General features: G+C 41.9%; 1 protein-coding gene across 1 annotated transcript in view; it reads left to right on the forward strand.

Moving 5' to 3' along the window:
* LOC130745277 (uncharacterized) overlaps nucleotides 1-15,741 on the forward strand; it is a 66,886-nt gene extending 51,145 nt beyond the window's left edge. The window contains exons 5-12 of the mRNA XM_057597447.1: nucleotides 453-521; nucleotides 705-1,010; nucleotides 1,136-1,204; nucleotides 14,300-14,605; nucleotides 14,731-14,799; nucleotides 14,983-15,288; nucleotides 15,397-15,436; nucleotides 15,531-15,741. Coding sequence (XP_057453430.1) covers nucleotides 453-521; nucleotides 705-1,010; nucleotides 1,136-1,204; nucleotides 14,300-14,605; nucleotides 14,731-14,799; nucleotides 14,983-15,288; nucleotides 15,397-15,428 — 1,157 coding nt within the window. The 3' untranslated portion in view covers nucleotides 15,429-15,436; nucleotides 15,531-15,741. The remainder of the gene's footprint in view (nucleotides 1-452; nucleotides 522-704; nucleotides 1,011-1,135; nucleotides 1,205-14,299; nucleotides 14,606-14,730; nucleotides 14,800-14,982; nucleotides 15,289-15,396; nucleotides 15,437-15,530) is intronic.
* Nucleotides 15,742-18,005: the final 2,264 nt, after the last annotated feature.

Genomic DNA, 18,005 nt, shown 5'->3' on the forward strand with positions numbered 1-18,005 from the left:
TTTTGTTGCTGTAATTGTTGAAGAAGCTACTGCCAATGAACTTATCTCCTTGGAGGCTTTCAAAATCTGGTGCAAAGTGTATGGAAAAGAATACCGTGACGAGAAGGAGAAACAATCGAGCTTCCAAAATTTCAAGAGGTCTCTTGAGACCGAGACCCCCTTCATCCCAGGTGCTCTGACTTTTCCGAGTTTGGCTGATCAAACCAAAAAAGAATTTCAGGAGTTTTGTGAAAAACATGACCTGCAGAAATATGACCAGCCGATGAATAATAGTATATCCATCAAACAAATCATATATCTCAGAAACAAGTATCTAATCTCAGAAGGTACAAACCCTAAATCATATTTTGAGTTTAATTAATTAATTAATTTCATGTTTTCTTTCTTTCTTTCTTATATATCTTCGCTGGTTTCCGTTCCAATGGTTTTCTTGTTTGTTTTCTGTTGATCAGTTGAGAATGAGAAGGAAGATTTAGTAGGAGAAGAAGACAACACTCCCGTTCCAATGTCACTAGGTTCCGGTACAATCCCTAAATCATATTTTAATTAATTTCATGTTTTCTTTCTTATATATCTTGCCTGGTTTTGTTTCTACATTCTTGTTTGGTGTAGATTCCGATCCAGTAAACCCTTAATCATCTTGAGTTAATTAATTTCATATATCTGGGCTGATTTGTCTGTTTTTGTTGCTGTAATTGTTGAAGAAGCTGCTGCTGCCAAGGAACTTGACTCCTTCGAGGCTTTCAAAATCTGGTGCAAAGTGTATGGAAAAGAATACGCTGACGAGAAGGAGAAACAATCGAGGTTCCAAATTTTCAAGAGGTCTCTTGAGACCGAGACCCCCTTCATCCCAGGTGCTCTGATTTTTCCAAGTTTGGCTGATCAAACCGAAAAAGAATTTCAGGAGTTTTGTGAAAAACATGACCTGCAGAAATATGACCAGCCGATGAATAATAGTATATCCATCAAACAAATCATATACCTCAGAAACCAGTATCTAATCTCAGAAGGTACAAACCTGAATCATATTTTGAGTTTAATTAATTAATTAATTTCATGTTTTCTTTCTTTCTTTCTTATATATCTTCGCTGGTTTCCGTTCCAATGGTTTTCTTGTTTGTTTTCTGTTGATCAGTTGAGAATGAGAAGGAAGATTTAGTAGGAGAAGAAGACAACACTCCCGTTCCAATGTCACTAGGTTCCGGTACAATCCCTAAATCATATTTTAATTAATTTCATGTTTTCTTTCTTATATATCTTGCCTGGTTTTGTTTCTACATTCTTGTTTGGTGTAGATTTCGATCCAGTAAACCCTTAATCAACTTGAGTTAATTAATTTCATATATCTGGGCTGATTTGTCTGTTTTTGTTGCTGTAATTGTTGAAGAATGTAAGGCCCAAGTTTTAACGCTTTGGATAAGTGAATAAAATAAATAAGTTATTTGATTAAGATAAATTTGGGAAGGAAAGAGGTTCAGGAAAAGTCCAAGAATGTATCGAAAAACCGAAAGAGTTATAGCACGACTAACATACGCTTAATCCTAGGTCGAAGGTATTAGTGAATAGTTAATTTACGCTTTAGGACACGATGGAAACTAATTCCAAAAATCCTCAGAGAAATGTTAGAACTTCTCTTTTCCGTCCTTAAACAACCATTTCGATGCGAAATCCTGGAATGTACGAACGTCAAATTCCAATTCTCGGAAGTTTGCCGAAACGGAATCCCTGATAGTTCGGAAAACCTAAGATCGACAGACGATGAAGACTTTTTCTATCCGGAAACTCAAACGAAGATTCCACCCGCGTTCTCCTACATCTCTCATCATTCCTAATCTTTCTTCAGAAGGAAGTTTTCTCATCCGACGATCACTGCAAAAAGTAGTTTTTCGGGATAAACCGACTTACACCGACTTATGCCGATTTTGGATCTTTTGGTTTAATTCCAAGAATTCTATTTTGAGTTCTGGAATTCTGTCGCCAGAACCTATCTTAGAATGCGCAAAGGAACGCGCAGGAAAAATCGGAATCGCAAAAAAATCATTTTTCCGTTTTTTTCCAAAACCTATAAATAGTTGAAAAATTAGATTTTTTTCACAAAACCCATTTTCCCCACCCCCCAAAGCCGCGAGTTTCTAGAGAGAGAGAGAGATCCGGATCTTCGTCGATTCTTGCCCGTTTGCTTCACCGTTCGTCACTAATCGAAGACCTCGAGGTAGGTAATCTATACTCTCCTTCGAATCGTCGTTTCTGTCCATTTCTCCTGCGACTTTCTGAGTTCAAAATTTTGAGGTTTTTGAAAAACTGTTCAAATCAGTTGATTTCAGCGTCTAAACTTCTTCCCTGCATGCTCCTGAGCGTGTTCTGCGGATTAGATTTTGTCAAATGTCGACGAAATACCGCCGGGATCAATTTCTACCCTAAATACCCATTTTTCGCCAAAGTCGCAACCTTTACGCTCTAATCTATCGACTTGGCTTAGTGCTAGTAGGATTTGTCGTCATAAACGTCGTTGTGGACGTCCCCATCCAATTTGTTTTTCAAAAATCCAATTTTGAAATTCTGAGCTAAAAATAATGACCAAACTACCCCTATATCAGTTTTCGATCCGAAAATTTTTCCGAGCCTAGAACCGTCTTAGTTACGGCTTATGTTAACCTAGGAACCAAGTTTGATCGAAGAAAAATCGACCCTCCCAATTAAGGAAAGTGGCCGAGAGCTATATCAAGGGGGGAGGAGAATCCGATTTTTCGAAAACTTGTCTTAACGCGTTAGATTGTCGTACCACGGAGGTAGTAGTGTACTGTGTAACCCTAGGACTCTTTGATTGCTGAGTTTCTGACTCTTGGTGTTGATTTCTGTGATTTTTGCTTAAGGTTCGTTTGAGGAGATTTCAAGAAACCAAGGAGAAGAGCTTGAAGAACATTTGGAGGAGGAAGCTGGAAGACCCACCGGTGAGGGCTACTCTCTGAATTACTAGATAATGCTTTAGGTGTCGATGAAATTCGACTTGATTTATGTGTTATGCACCTAATTGCTAAATGTCTGAAATGATTTCTGAGGCTTCGGCCGAACTTGTTGAGTACTTGATGCCATGATATTGTGTGCTAAATGATTCACATGCTATGTGCTACATGGTTAACTTAGGATGTGTTGGAATATGCTGTTTATGTCTTTTGGTTGAGCTGTTTCAATGATGCTATTCCACTTGTACCTGAGATTCTGAAAAGTGAGGATTACGGGCAGGTCATGCCGAATTTTTATGAGATTTTGAGAGAGTTTTAAAAGGACGAACGGAGTTCGGACCTTGTCATGCTCCAATGGATCGAGACCTTCTCAGGGAATTACTTGGGTTTATGGGAACTTTGAACTCATAGGGAATACGATAAGACTAAAAAGAGCTATTTTTATAAAGAAATTCATAAGATATTAAACAACCTCTAAACCTTTAAATAAAGATAACAATCTCGGATGCAAGCTTTGGATTGAAGTTTAGTTTTGGAAAATGAGAAGTGTCGTCGGATCCAAGTGTTGGGAAGATTTTGAGTTTTGGGTATGTTGATACTCATTCGCTCTGGGAGCAGTTTGTTTAGCCATCCAAGGGATGAGCCGAGAAGCTTCACGGAGGTGTGAGACCTTGTGAATGCGTGATACTCCACTGAGGCGTGAGACCTTGTGGAAAGCATGGATCTTCACTGAGGCGTGAGACCTCGTGAACAGCATGATACTTCATTGAAGCGTGAGACTTCGTGCAAGTGTGTAAATTCACTGAGGCGTGAGACCTTGTGAAAGCATAAAACTTCACTGAAGCGTGAGACTTTGTGAATGTGTGAGACTCCACAGAAGCGTGAGACTTCGTGAGAGCATTGATGACTCGAAGAGTTGTCGTGAGTGGTTGCACTCTTTTGTTTATGATTAATTGTATTTTGTCGCAGAATCGACATTTACCTTAGGGTATTCTTTTAGAGACTTTAAGTTAATCTAGAACACGTGGCGACGTGTCGGGTGAGGTCGGAGACGTTGTTTGGCTAATCACTTGCATTCATGCACTCATTTTGAGGTTAATACACGGCGTGATACCGGACCTCGGTGGATTCCAAAATGGTCATAAGACCCGGATTTCCATATTTAGGACACTACGGTGGTCCTCAGTAGCAGACGGAATGGCAGACCTACGGGTTCACTGCTGATCTGACTACTTTTGTGTGGTGTAAGAGACACGCGAGCAGGAAGGTACCCACCGTGGCTGGTGTTAGGGCCGTCTCGTTGATGTCCATCCTTCTTCCGGAATGCATTTTGTTACCCAGCATTGCATTTCATGCAACATACATGCTAACTTAGTTGCTGAGTGTGATTGGTAACTGTTTATCCTATTTTTGAGGCATGCTACTTGTTTTTATGGCTCTTTATATTTATTGTGATACATGCAACCCTAGGAAGCTATCCCAAAACTTATAAGCCTGAGAGGCTAGTATTTATTATCCTATAATTATATCTGGTTTTATTAATTATATAATTCTTTGGAGTTGACCCTCGCGTCTGCTGTGTGTGTTTGGGCGGACTACGCCATTTGTCAGATGAGTATGGGGGATTGGTTTACCATGGTCAGCCCGTCAGGGGGGACCAGGTACGAGATGCTTGACCAAGACGACCCAGGTGCATGGGTGGTCGATCCCGAGGGCCACCGTGCGACCTACACCGGTCGGATCATGGAGGACCGTGTCGATCGATTCGGACGCTTGACGGAGGGAGTGATGAGGAGGCACATAGTGAGCTTCAACCTGCCTCCAGGAGTACACTGTGGACCCGGCTTGGGAGTACCTCCACCGCCACCATCTCCTTCAGATGATGAGGACCCTTCTGAGGAGTTGCCAGTAGGTGGGGCTTCGACGGAGTCTAGTCCGTCTACTGCTGCTGCTGTCGTTGCGGATCTCGTTCCGGGCCCCGAGCCCGAGAGTCCAGTGCGGGAGCGCATTAGGGTGGACAGAGAGGGCAGTGTTGAGTACGTCGACCTAGTCGTCCTGGATGCAGATTCGGATGACGACCGCGCTAGCATGTAGGATCGAGTGCTAGTGTGGGCTCCTCGGGTAGGGATAGTGTAGGAGTTGTGTCGATGCTCTGACCGTCATGCTTCCGTTTTGGGGACAGGGTAGTTTTCCTACCGGTAGCTTTTGTGTGGTTTCCTATGGAGATCACAGAGAGCTGGTTGGATTTAGGGGGTCTTTTCTTAGGCCGCTGGGCCAACTTGCTCTCAGTTTTTGTAGGTTAGTGTTGCGGACACAGTATCTTCATCTTGGACTGTACATATTGCCTTCGGGCGTTACTCTTTTCTGTCACCCGACACGAGGCATGTATATATAGTTGTATAGTAGTTTCCTTTTATCTTTTGTTGGGGAGTTTTATTGCTTTTTGTCTTTAGTTATATTGTCGAAAAAAAATAATTCACGTTTTTCCGCTTAAAGTATTTTCTTTTGGTTACTAAAGTGACGCCACCGAAATCGGGGTGTTACATTTGTGGTATCAGAGCTTAGTCGAGTCTTTCGGGAGTCTTTGGGGAATAGGTCTTCTGTGCTAGGTTGTGTGACTCTGCAAAGAGTAAGAATTGATTGTCTGCCAAGCGATTTTTCGCTTAGAATTGTTTGAAGTTATTGCTTAATCATATTGTATAGTGATTTTGGATGCTATCTTATGATGAGCACTAACTGTTTGTTAATTTAGCAGAACATGGTGAACGCTAACCAACTAGCTGAGATGATGGCCACTATGGCCCAAGCTGTGACTGCACAGGCAAACGATAATGCTATGAGGCGTGCTGCTGAGGAGGCACGTGATCAGCACCAACGCCAGAGGGAAGTGACAATGGATCAGAACAGAGGCCTGAATGATTTTAGGAGACAGGATCCACCTAAGTTCTCGGGGGGTACGGACCCGGACAAAGCGGATCTCTGGATCCAGGAGATTGAAAAGATCTTCGGTGTATTGCAGACTGCTGAGGGGGCCAAGGTGGGAATGGCAACCTTTCTACTGTTGGGTGATGCTGAGTACTGGTGGAGAGGCGCCAGAGGAATGATGGAAGCAAACAACCTGGAAGTGAACTGGACTTCGTTTCGTGCTGCTTTTCTGGAAAAGTATTTTCCAGATAGTGCGCGGGACGAGCGTGAGTCGCAATTCCTGACACTTCGTCAGGGTAGCATGTCCATCCCGGAATATGCTGCCAAGCTGGAATCGTTGGCCAAGCACTTTCGATTCTTCCGCAATGGGGTCGATGAACCCTACATGTGCAAGCGCTTTGTGAATGGGCTGAGGCCCGATATTGAAGACTCGGTGAAACCGTTGGGGATCACTCGTTTTCAGACTTTGGTTGAGAAAGCCACTGAGGTGGAGATAATGAAGAACAGGAGACTGAACCGTGTTGGGACAGGAGGGCCGATGAGGTCGGGCTCTCAAAATTTTCAAGGCAGAGGGAGATTTCAGAGTAGGAAGCCGTATCAACGTCCTGCAGGTAGAGGAATTGCTTCAGGATCTTATAGGCCCATGGTGGGTACTGCTGGAGGTTCTGGAGGTCAGACTGTGAACAGGGAGATGACCTGTTACAGATGTGGGCAGCCTGGGCACTATGCCAATGCTTGTACTGACATGAGGCCCAAATGCTTTAACTGTAACAAGTTGGGGCATACTGCTGCTCAATGCAGAGCACCTAAGACAGAACCAGCTGTAAACACTGCTCGTGGGAAGCGTCCTGCTGCCAAGGCAAGAGTCTACACCATGGATGGTGAAGAAGCTGAAGATGTTGATGGTCTGATCAGGGGAGATTGCGAGATTGACGGTAATCTCCTAACTGTACTTTTTGATTCCGGAGCAACGCACTCTTTTATCTCTAGGGAATGTGCTACTAGATTAAAACTTCCCGTTACTGCTTTGAGTTTCGATCTTATAGTTACCACACCTGCCAAAACTCTGCTTGCCAATACTGCATGCATGTATTGCCCAGTAACCTATAGGGATAAAGTTTACCATGCTAACCTAGTGTGCCTAACTCTCAAGAACCTAGATGTTATCCTAGGGATGGACTGGTTGTCTCACTACCATTGTCTTCTGGACTGTAGCCGAAAGAGAGTGGTATTTCCTGACTCGGACCTTTCCGAGTATCTATCCGCCAATCATATTAATGTCTCTCTGAATGAAGGATCTCAAGAGTATTCAGTTTTGTTGAGCTTGGAGAGTAAAGGAAATTCGGAAGTGAGTAATATTCCAGTTGTGAGGGACTTCGCGGATGTTTTTCCTGTCGATGTACCTGGTTTGCCGCCTGTACGCGACATTGAGTTTGCTATTGACATCGTACCGGGAACAGGACCGATTTCGATTGCACCATATCGGATGGCACCTGCGGAATTGGTGGAGTTGAAGTCTCAACTTGAGGATCTTCTGTCGAAAGGATTCATCCGACCAAGCGTTTCACCTTGGGGAGCACCCGTCTTATTGGTGAAGAAGAAGGATGGGAAATCTAGACTTTGTGTCGACTATCGACAACTGAACAAAGTAACCGTCAAGAATAGGTATCCGCTACCCAGAATTGATGATTTGATGGATCAACTACGAGGAGCTGCGATATTCTCAAAGATAGACCTGAAGTCGGGTTACCATCAAATTAGAGTAAAGACTGAGGATATCCAGAAGACGGCATTCCGGACTCGTTATGGACACTATGAGTATCTAGTGATGCCATTTGGGGTGACAAACGCACCTGCTATCTTCATGGATTACATGAACAGGACATTCCATCCGTTCTTGGATCGATTCGTCGTGGTGTTTATCGACGACATTCTGATCTACTCAAAGAACGCTGAAGATCATGAAGGGCACTTGCGTCAGGTTTTACAAGTGTTGAGAGAGACAAAGTTGTACGCCAACCCTTCTAAGTGTGAATTTTGGCTCGAAGAGGTAAAATTCTTGGGCCATGTGATTTCTAAAGAAGGTATAGCTGTGGATCCAGCAAAGGTAGAGACGGTGTTGTCATGGGAACGGCCAAAGACCGTGACTGAGATCAGGAGTTTTGTCGGTTTGGCGGGATACTATCGTCGCTTCATTGAGAATTTCGCCAAGATCGTTGGACCCTTGACTCAACTCACGAGAAAGGATCAACCTTTTGCATGGACCGAAGCGTGCGAAACTAGTTTTCAGACAATGAAGGAACGTTTGACGACGTCACCTGTACTCGTCTTACCGCAACCAGAGGAACCGTATGAAGTGTACTGTGATGCTTCGCATCAAGGTTTGGGATGTGTGCTGATGCAGCATCGGAAAGTGGTGGCTTATGCTTCACGACAACTGAAGACTCATGAGAAGAACTATCCGACTCATGACTTAGAACTTGCTGCCATTGTGTTTTCGTTGAAGATCTGGAGACATCACTTATATGGATGCAATTTCACCATATTTAGCGATCACAAGAGCTTGAAGTACTTGTTTGACCAGAAGGAGTTGAACATGAGACAACGACGTTGGATGGAGTTTCTCAAGGATTACGATTTTACCTTACAATACCATCCTGGAAAAGCTAATGTTGTTGCTGATGCATTGAGCAGGAAAATGCATATCTCGTCAATGATGGTGAAGGAGCTACAACTGCTGGAACAATTCCGAGATTTGAGTTTGGACGTAAGATTATCCGAGGGAGAACTGAGGTTCGGGATGATCAGGATTACCAATGGATTGATGGAAGAAATCCGAGACCAACAGTTACAAGATGAATTTTTACTCGGAAAAAGGAATTTGGTAATTCAGGGTAAGGACCCGGAATTCAAGGTAGGAAGTGACAATATCCTACGGTGTAAGGGTAGAGTTTGCGTACCCAACAACCCTGACCTAAGGAGGTTGATACTGGACGAAGGTCACAAAAGTAAGCTGAGCATTCACCCTGGAATGAAAAAGATGCACCAGGACTTGAAGGTGAATTTTTGGTGGCCAGGAATGAAAAGACAAGTGGCAGAATATGTAGCTGCATGTTTGACCTGTCAAAAGGCGAAGGTGGAACATCAGAAATCTGCGGGTATGCTACAAAGCTTGGATGTACCTCAATGGAAATGGGATAGCATATCGATGGATTTTGTCGTGGCATTACCAAGAACTCAAAGAGGATATGACTCGATTTGGGTAATCGTGGATCGACTGACTAAGTCGGCTCATTTCATACCGGTGAGAACTACGTACAACGTGGATAAGCTATCAGAGATTTATATAGCTGAGATTGTGCGACTTCATGGAGTGCCAACAAGTATCGTTTCCGATAGAGACCCGAAGTTTACTTCACATCTGTGGGGAGCTCTTCATGAGGCTTTGGGAACGAGGCTGAGATTAAGCTCTGCTTATCATCCACAGACTGATGGGCAAACTGAGAGAACTATCCAATCATTGGAGGATTTGCTACGAGCTTGCGTGTTAGACAATAAGGGCAGTTGGGACACCCTATTGCCACTGATTGAATTCACATATAACAACAGTTTTCATACGACCATAGGTATGGCACCGTATGAGGCATTGTATGGCCGCAAGTGTAGAACACCTTTATGTTGGTATCAAGATGGAGAGAATTTGTTAGTAGGACCGGAACTTCTGCAACAGACAACTGAGAAGATTAAACAGATCAGGGAAAAGATGAAGGCTTCTCAGAGTAGACAGAAGAGCTATGCAGATCAAAGGCGCAGAACCCTGGAATTTGAAGAAGGGGATCATGTGTTTTTGCGAGTTACCCAGACTACAGGAGTTGGTCGAGCAATCAAGTCAAGAAAGCTGACGCCAAAGTTCATTGGACCTTATCAGATTACTCGTCGTGTAGGACCGGTAGCTTATCAGATCGCACTACCGCCTTTTCTATCAAACGTTCACGATGTATTCCATGTGTCACAACTGCGGAAGTATATTGCTGATCCGATGCACGTCATCGAGCTGGATGACATTGAGTTGAAGGATAACTTGTCTTTCGAGACACCGCCAATCAGCATTGGTGACACAAGGGTAAAGCAGTTGAGGGGTAAAGAGATCGAGTTAGTGAAGGTTATTTGGAACAAGGACACCGGTGATGCAACGTGGGAGCTGAAGGAAAAGATCAAGGAACAGTATCCAGAACTTTTTACTGACCCTTAAGTTTCGAGGTCGAAACTTTCTTTTTGGAGGGTAGTAATGTAAGGCCCAAGTTTTAACGCTTTGGATAAGTGAATAAAATAAATAAGTTATTTGATTAAGATAAATTTGGGAAGGAAAGAGGTTCAGGAAAAGTCCAAGAATGTATCGAAAAACCGAAAGAGTTATAGCACGACTAACATACGCTTAATCCTAGGTCGAAGGTATTAGTGAATAGTTAATTTACGCTTTAGGACACGATGGAAACTAATTCCAAAAATCCTCAGAGAAATGTTAGAACTTCTCTTTTCCGTCCTTAAACAACCATTTCGATGCGAAATCCTGGAATGTACGAACGTCAAATTCCAATTCTCGGAAGTTTGCCGAAACGGAATCCCTGATAGTTCGGAAAACCTAAGATCGACAGACGATGAAGACTTTTTCTATCCGGAAACTCAAACGAAGATTCCACCCGCGTTCTCCTACATCTCTCATCATTCCTAATCTTTCTTCAGAAGGAAGTTTTCTCATCCGACGATCACTGCAAAAAGTAGTTTTTCGGGATAAACCGACTTACACCGACTTATGCCGATTTTGGATCTTTTGGTTTAATTCCAAGAATTCTATTTTGAGTTCTGGAATTCTGTCGCCAGAACCTATCTTAGAATGCGCAAAGGAACGCGCAGGAAAAATCGGAATCGCAAAAAAATCATTTTTCCGTTTTTTTCCAAAACCTATAAATAGTTGAAAAATTAGATTTTTTTCACAAAACCCATTTTCCCCACCCCCCAAAGCCGCGAGTTTCTAGAGAGAGAGAGAGATCCGGATCTTCGTCGATTCTTGCCCGTTTGCTTCACCGTTCGTCACTAATCGAAGACCTCGAGGTAGGTAATCTATACTCTCCTTCGAATCGTCGTTTCTGTCCATTTCTCCTGCGACTTTCTGAGTTCAAAATTTTGAGGTTTTTGAAAAACTGTTCAAATCAGTTGATTTCAGCGTCTAAACTTCTTCCCTGCATGCTCCTGAGCGTGTTCTGCGGATTAGATTTTGTCAAATGTCGACGAAATGCCGCCGGGATCAATTTCTACCCTAAATACCCATTTTTCGCCAAAGTCGCAACCTTTACGCTCTAATCTATCGACTTGGCTTAGTGCTAGTAGGATTTGTCGTCATAAACGTCGTTGTGGACGTCCCCATCCAATTTGTTTTTCAAAAATCCAATTTTGAAATTCTGAGCTAAAAATAATGACCAAACTACCCCTATATCAGTTTTCGATCCGAAAATTTTTCCGAGCCTAGAACCGTCTTAGTTACGGCTTATGTTAACCTAGGAACCAAGTTTGATCGAAGAAAAATCGACCCTCCCAATTAAGGAAAGTGGCCGAGACCTATATCAAGGGGGGAGGAGAATCCGATTTTTCGAAAACTTGTCTTAACGCGTTAGATTGTCGTACCACGGAGGTAGTAGTGTACTGTGTAACCCTAGGACTCTTTGATTGCTGAGTTTCTGACTCTTGGTGTTGATTTCTGTGATTTTTGCTTAAGGTTCGTTTGAGGAGATTTCAAGAAACCAAGGAGAAGAGCTTGAAGAACATTTGGAGGAGGAAGCTGGAAGACCCACCGGTGAGGGCTACTCTCTGAATTACTAGATAATGCTTTAGGTGTCGATGAAATTCGACTTGATTTATGTGTTATGCACCTAATTGCTAAATGTCTGAAATGATTTCTGAGGCTTCGGCCGAACTTGTTGAGTACTTGATGCCATGATATTGTGTGCTAAATGATTCACATGCTATGTGCTACATGGTTAACTTAGGATGTGTTGGAATATGCTGTTTATGTCTTTTGGTTGAGCTGTTTCAATGATGCTATTCCACTTGTACCTGAGATTCTGAAAAGTGAGGATTACGGGCAGGTCATGCCGAATTTTTATGAGATTTTGAGAGAGTTTTAAAAGGACGAACGGAGTTCGGACCTTGTCATGCTCCAATGGATCGAGACCTTCTCAGGGAATTACTTGGGTTTATGGGAACTTTGAACTCATAGGGAATACGATAAGACTAAAAAGAGCTATTTTTATAAAGAAATTCATAAGATATTAAACAACCTCTAAACCTTTAAATAAAGATAACAATCTCGGATGCAAGCTTTGGATTGAAGTTTAGTTTTGGAAAATGAGAAGTGTCGTCGGATCCAAGTGTTGGGAAGATTTTGAGTTTTGGGTATGTTGATACTCATTCGCTCTGGGAGCAGTTTGTTTAGCCATCCAAGGGATGAGCCGAGAAGCTTCACGGAGGTGTGAGACCTTGTGAATGCGTGATACTCCACTGAGGCGTGAGACCTTGTGGAAAGCATGGATCTTCACTGAGGCGTGAGACCTCGTGAACAGCATGATACTTCATTGAAGCGTGAGACTTCGTGCAAGTGTGTAAATTCACTGAGGCGTGAGACCTTGTGAAAGCATAAAACTTCACTGAAGCGTGAGACTTTGTGAATGTGTGAGACTCCACAGAAGCGTGAGACTTCGTGAGAGCATTGATGACTCGAAGAGTTGTCGTGAGTGGTTGCACTCTTTTGTTTATGATTAATTGTATTTTGTCGCAGAATCGACATTTACCTTAGGGTATTCTTTTAGAGACTTTAAGTTAATCTAGAACACGTGGCGACGTGTCGGGTGAGGTCGGAGACGTTGTTTGGCTAATCACTTGCATTCATGCACTCATTTTGAGGTTAATACACGGCGTGATACCGGACCTCGGTGGATTCCAAAATGGTCATAAGACCCGGATTTCCATATTTAGGACACTACGGTGGTCCTCAGTAGCAGACGGAATGGCAGACCTACGGGTTCACTGCTGATCTGACTACTTTTGTGTGGTGTAAGAGACACGCGAGCAGGAAGGTACCCACCGTGGCTGGTGTTAGGGCCGTCTCGTTGATGTCCATCCTTCTTCCGGAATGCATTTTGTTACCCAGCATTGCATTTCATGCAACATACATGCTAACTTAGTTGCTGAGTGTGATTGGTAACTGTTTATCCTATTTTTGAGGCATGCTACTTGTTTTTATGGCTCTTTATATTTATTGTGATACATGCAACCCTAGGAAGCTATCCCAAAACTTATAAGCCTGAGAGGCTAGTATTTATTATCCTATAATTATATCTGGTTTTATTAATTATATAATTCTTTGGAGTTGACCCTCGCGTCTGCTGTGTGTGTTTGGGCGGACTACGCCATTTGTCAGATGAGTATGGGGGATTGGTTTACCATGGTCAGCCCGTCAGGGGGGACCAGGTACGAGATGCTTGACCAAGACGACCCAGGTGCATGGGTGGTCGATCCCGAGGGCCACCGTGCGACCTACACCGGTCGGATCATGGAGGACCGTGTCGATCGATTCGGACGCTTGACGGAGGGAGTGATGAGGAGGCACATAGTGAGCTTCAACCTGCCTCCAGGAGTACACTGTGGACCCGGCTTGGGAGTACCTCCACCGCCACCATCTCCTTCAGATGATGAGGACCCTTCTGAGGAGTTGCCAGTAGGTGGGGCTTCGACGGAGTCTAGTCCGTCTACTGCTGCTGCTGTCGTTGCGGATCTCGTTCCGGGCCCCGAGCCCGAGAGTCCAGTGCGGGAGCGCATTAGGGTGGACAGAGAGGGCAGTGTTGAGTACGTCGACCTAGTCGTCCTGGATGCAGATTCGGATGACGACCGCGCTAGCATGTAGGATCGAGTGCTAGTGTGGGCTCCTCGGGTAGGGATAGTGTAGGAGTTGTGTCGATGCTCTGACCGTCATGCTTCCGTTTTGGGGACAGGGTAGTTTTCCTACCGGTAGCTTTTGTGTGGTTTCCTATGGAGATCACAGAGAGCTGGTTGGATTTAGGGGGTCTTTTCTTAGGCCGCTGGGCCAACTTGCTCTCAGTTTTTGTAGGTTAGTGTTGCGGACACAGTATCTTCATCTTGGACTGTACATATTGCCTTCGGGCGTTACTCTTTTCTGTCACCCGACACGAGGCATGTATATATAGTTGTATAGTAGTTTCCTTTTATCTTTTGTTGGGGAGTTTTATTGCTTTTTGTCTTTAGTTATATTGTCGAAAAAAAATAATTCACGTTTTTCCGCTTAAAGTATTTTCTTTTGGTTACTAAAGTGACGCCACCGAAATCGGGGTGTTACAAAGAAGCTGCTGCTGCCAAGGAACTTGACTTCTTCGAGGCTTTCAAAATCTGGTGTAAAGTGTATGGAAAAGAATACGCTGACGAGAAGGAGAAACAATCGAGGTTCCAAATTTTCAAGAGGTCTCTTGAGACCGAGACCCCCTTCATCCCAGGTGCTCTGACTTTTCCGAGTTTGGCTGATCAAACCGAAAAAGAATTTCAGGAGTTTTGTGAAAAACATGACCTGCAGAAATATGACCAGCCGATGAATAATAGTATATCCATCAAACACATCATATATCTCAGAAATAAGTATCTAATCTCAGAAGGTACAAACCTGAATCATATTTTGAGTTTAATTAATTAATTAATTTCATGTTTTCTTTCTTTCTTTCTTATATATCTTCGCTGGTTTCCGTTCCAATGGTTTTCTTGTTTGTTTTCTGTTGATCAGTTGAGAATGAGAAGGAAGATTTAGTAGGAGAAGAAGACAACACTCCAGTTCCAATGTCACTAGGTTCCGGTACAATCCCTAAATCATATTTTAATTAATTTCATGTTTTCTTTCTTATATATCTTGCCTGGTTTTGTTTCTACATTCTTGTTTGGTGTAGATTCCGATCCAGTAAACCCTTAATCATCTTGAGTTAATTAATTTCATATATCTGGGCTGATTTGTCTGTTTTTGTTGCTGTAATTGTTGAAGAAGCTGCTGCTGCCAAGGAACTTGACTTCTTCGAGGCTTTCAAAATCTGGTGCAAAGTGTATGGAAAAGAATACGCTGACGAGAAGGAGAAACAATCGAGGTTCCAAATTTTCAAGAGGTCTCTTGAGACCGAGACCCCCTTCATCCCAGGTGCTCTGACTTTTCCGAGTTTGGCTGATCAAACCGAAAAAGAATTTCAGGAGTTTTGTGAAAAACATGACCTGCAGAAATATGACCAGCCGATGAATAATAGTATATCCATCAAACACATCATATATCTCAGAAACAAGTATCTAATCTCAGAATGTACAAACCTGAATCATATTTTGAGTTTAATTAATTAATTAATTTCATGTTTTCTTTCTTTCTTTCTTATATATCTTCGCTGGTTTTGTTTCTTCTATGCTGATGAAGACAACACTCCCTTTGCAACCCATCTCTATTGATCCTGAAGGTAAACCTAAATCATATTGAGTTAAATTAATTATTTAATTTCATGTTTTCTTTCTTTCTTATATATCTTGGCTGGTTTGTCTGGTTTTGTGAAGTTCAATTCGTTGAAGAAAGCTCTTTTGAGGACCACCCGCAAGTCGTGCTAGGAGTTTTTCGGGTTTGGCTGATCGAACTGGAAAAGAATTTAATGAGTTTAGAGAATTTCATGCGTGTTGAGATTATGTCTAAGTAGCTGTTTGAATTTCAATTTTAAGTTGTAAGTTTGACCCTTTTTAATTAAGGTTGAATAAGTCCTTTTAATGTGAATCCAGCTGACACCCAGAGCACAAATGGATCACCCTTTTTAGCTTGCCTCACTTAGTGTGATAAGAAGACTTTTGTGGTTGTTCTCAATAGTCATCGAACAAGTTATGATTTTAATTTTATTTTACATGTTGTGAGACCACCTATATACCTTTTACAGTTTGGTAGAATTGGAAAACAATGATTAGATTTGAGTGTGATTTTGTTTTATCATATATAACTAGCATACATTGGCTGTGTAAAAGAGCACTTGTAATATTTGCTCTGTTGATTGTTGCGACCAATCAATCATTTATAGAGCTGTACGTGTGGGTAGGAGGATCAATTTGACATGCATGACTGTCCATGTAAAACCGGTGGACTGAAATTTACATATAAGTTTTAGGGTTATAGAGGTTTTTTTTATTGTATTTTTCATTTTTGAAACCATTGTTCATATCTGGAGATTAGTGTTGTGTTTCTTTTCAGTTCGGTCATCTAAAAGTACTTTCGGGTCTTATGTAACTTTGTGTTACTATGTTTGGCAAATTAAAAACCACATTTACCCAACCTATTTTTAGCCCCAAACCAATTTCCATCTCAACTCTCCAAATTGTCACTTTTACATTCATCCAACATACTTTCAACCCCAAACTCTATTTTGAAATCAAAGTATCTAAACATAAATCACATTACAACCAACCCACTTTGGTCCAAACTTTGTTTTGCAAATCTATATTCACTCGAACTCTGTTTTGCAAACACAACTTGAGCTTTTTTATGATGCATCTAGCAACCATGGAGGTTTTAACAACCAGGATTATGTTATTGATCTTTGGCGTAATACTATCAAATAGAGTTGAAAGAAATTCTGTAACCTGTTGTTTTTAGAGTTAACACTCAACACTTATATTATTAATATTTTTTTCAATTGTCTAACATCTGAATGTATTCTTAGAAGAAATCCTTGTATCCTGTGTCAGTTATTATTTCCATCATTATATTTTGTTACATTATTGACGGTCATGGTAATCATAGTAAAATATTTTTTTTTTTTGAACTTAATCATAGTAAAATATATTAGTCTAATTGAAATTTATAGTAACTATTAGGGGATTGTTATTCGGACTCCTCGATGGCTATTTAGACCCTGTTAAATTCGTAAAATCTGAAAAAGTCCTTTATAAAAAAAATTCCGCTCGCACTTTTAATGTGCGACCAAAACGCATTTGTAAATTGCGTCCATCACGCACATCCAAGGTGCGCCCATCACGCACTTTCAACGTGCGTTTTGGTCGCACTTTCACTCTGCGAGCGGAACGCACATATTTTTATTTTTTCCTATTTAGTTTCTGGAAAGAATTTGGGACTGACACATCTTGGTTAAGGTAACAAGACCATTATGAGCTCAAATATGTAGTCAGAATCTTCAAATTCTTACTCCTAGTAGTTGCTGCTTCACAATCAGGTGGGGTGCGGTTTGGAAAAGTAGACAGTTTTTTATGTCGGATGCTCAGGCGACCAACTGCAAAGTTGAAGAGAAAAATCAAATGACCGTAACTTAGCACCTTCTTCGAAGGTCCTAAGATTTGTGTAATTTAACCAAATTCCTTCATCTGATATTTTATTTTGAATTTTGAATTTTTTTTGTTCCACCATAAATCTTCAAATATTCTGACTTGATTTACTGTGGAGTCTCATAATTTTTAAAAATCATCTGACATCAGTTCTGTACAATGTTGCAGCAATTCGCCATTTAAAAGTGTGTTTCCTTCGCACTTTAAAAGTGCGTTAACAACACACTTTTTAAGTGCGTGCACTTTAGAAGTGCGTGACGCACTTTAGAAGTGCGTTTATTTGCAGAAAACAATTAAAAGCGACATAAACAACTCCCTACCGTTAGAAATTTGAAAATCGACAGAAAATCGAGGTTGTGGTGGTGGTGGTGGTGGTGGTGGTGGCGGCAACGGTGGTGGTGGCGGCGGCCGTGGGTGCGGCGGTGGTTGTGCGTGGTGGTGGTGGGTTGAAGAAAGAGGAAAGAGGTAAGGAGAGAGGAGAGAGAACGTGAGGATGAGGGGTGGGTGGGTTTTTTTATATTTTTTTCATTAAGGGTATTTTAGTATTTTTTGCACTTTTTAAAGGGTTTAAATAGCTGGGGGGGAGGGTCTGAATAACAATTCCCTAATTATTAAGCTTCTAGGATAGTTAATTGATTTTATCGTCATGATCAAAATCAGTTTTCTTTAATTAAATTAATAACCAAAACTTTTGATCCATGTAATGAATGT

The sequence above is a fragment of the Lotus japonicus genome, chromosome 3 (assembly GCF_012489685.1).
Source record: "Lotus japonicus ecotype B-129 chromosome 3, LjGifu_v1.2".
Taxonomy (NCBI): domain Eukaryota; kingdom Viridiplantae; phylum Streptophyta; class Magnoliopsida; order Fabales; family Fabaceae; genus Lotus; species Lotus japonicus.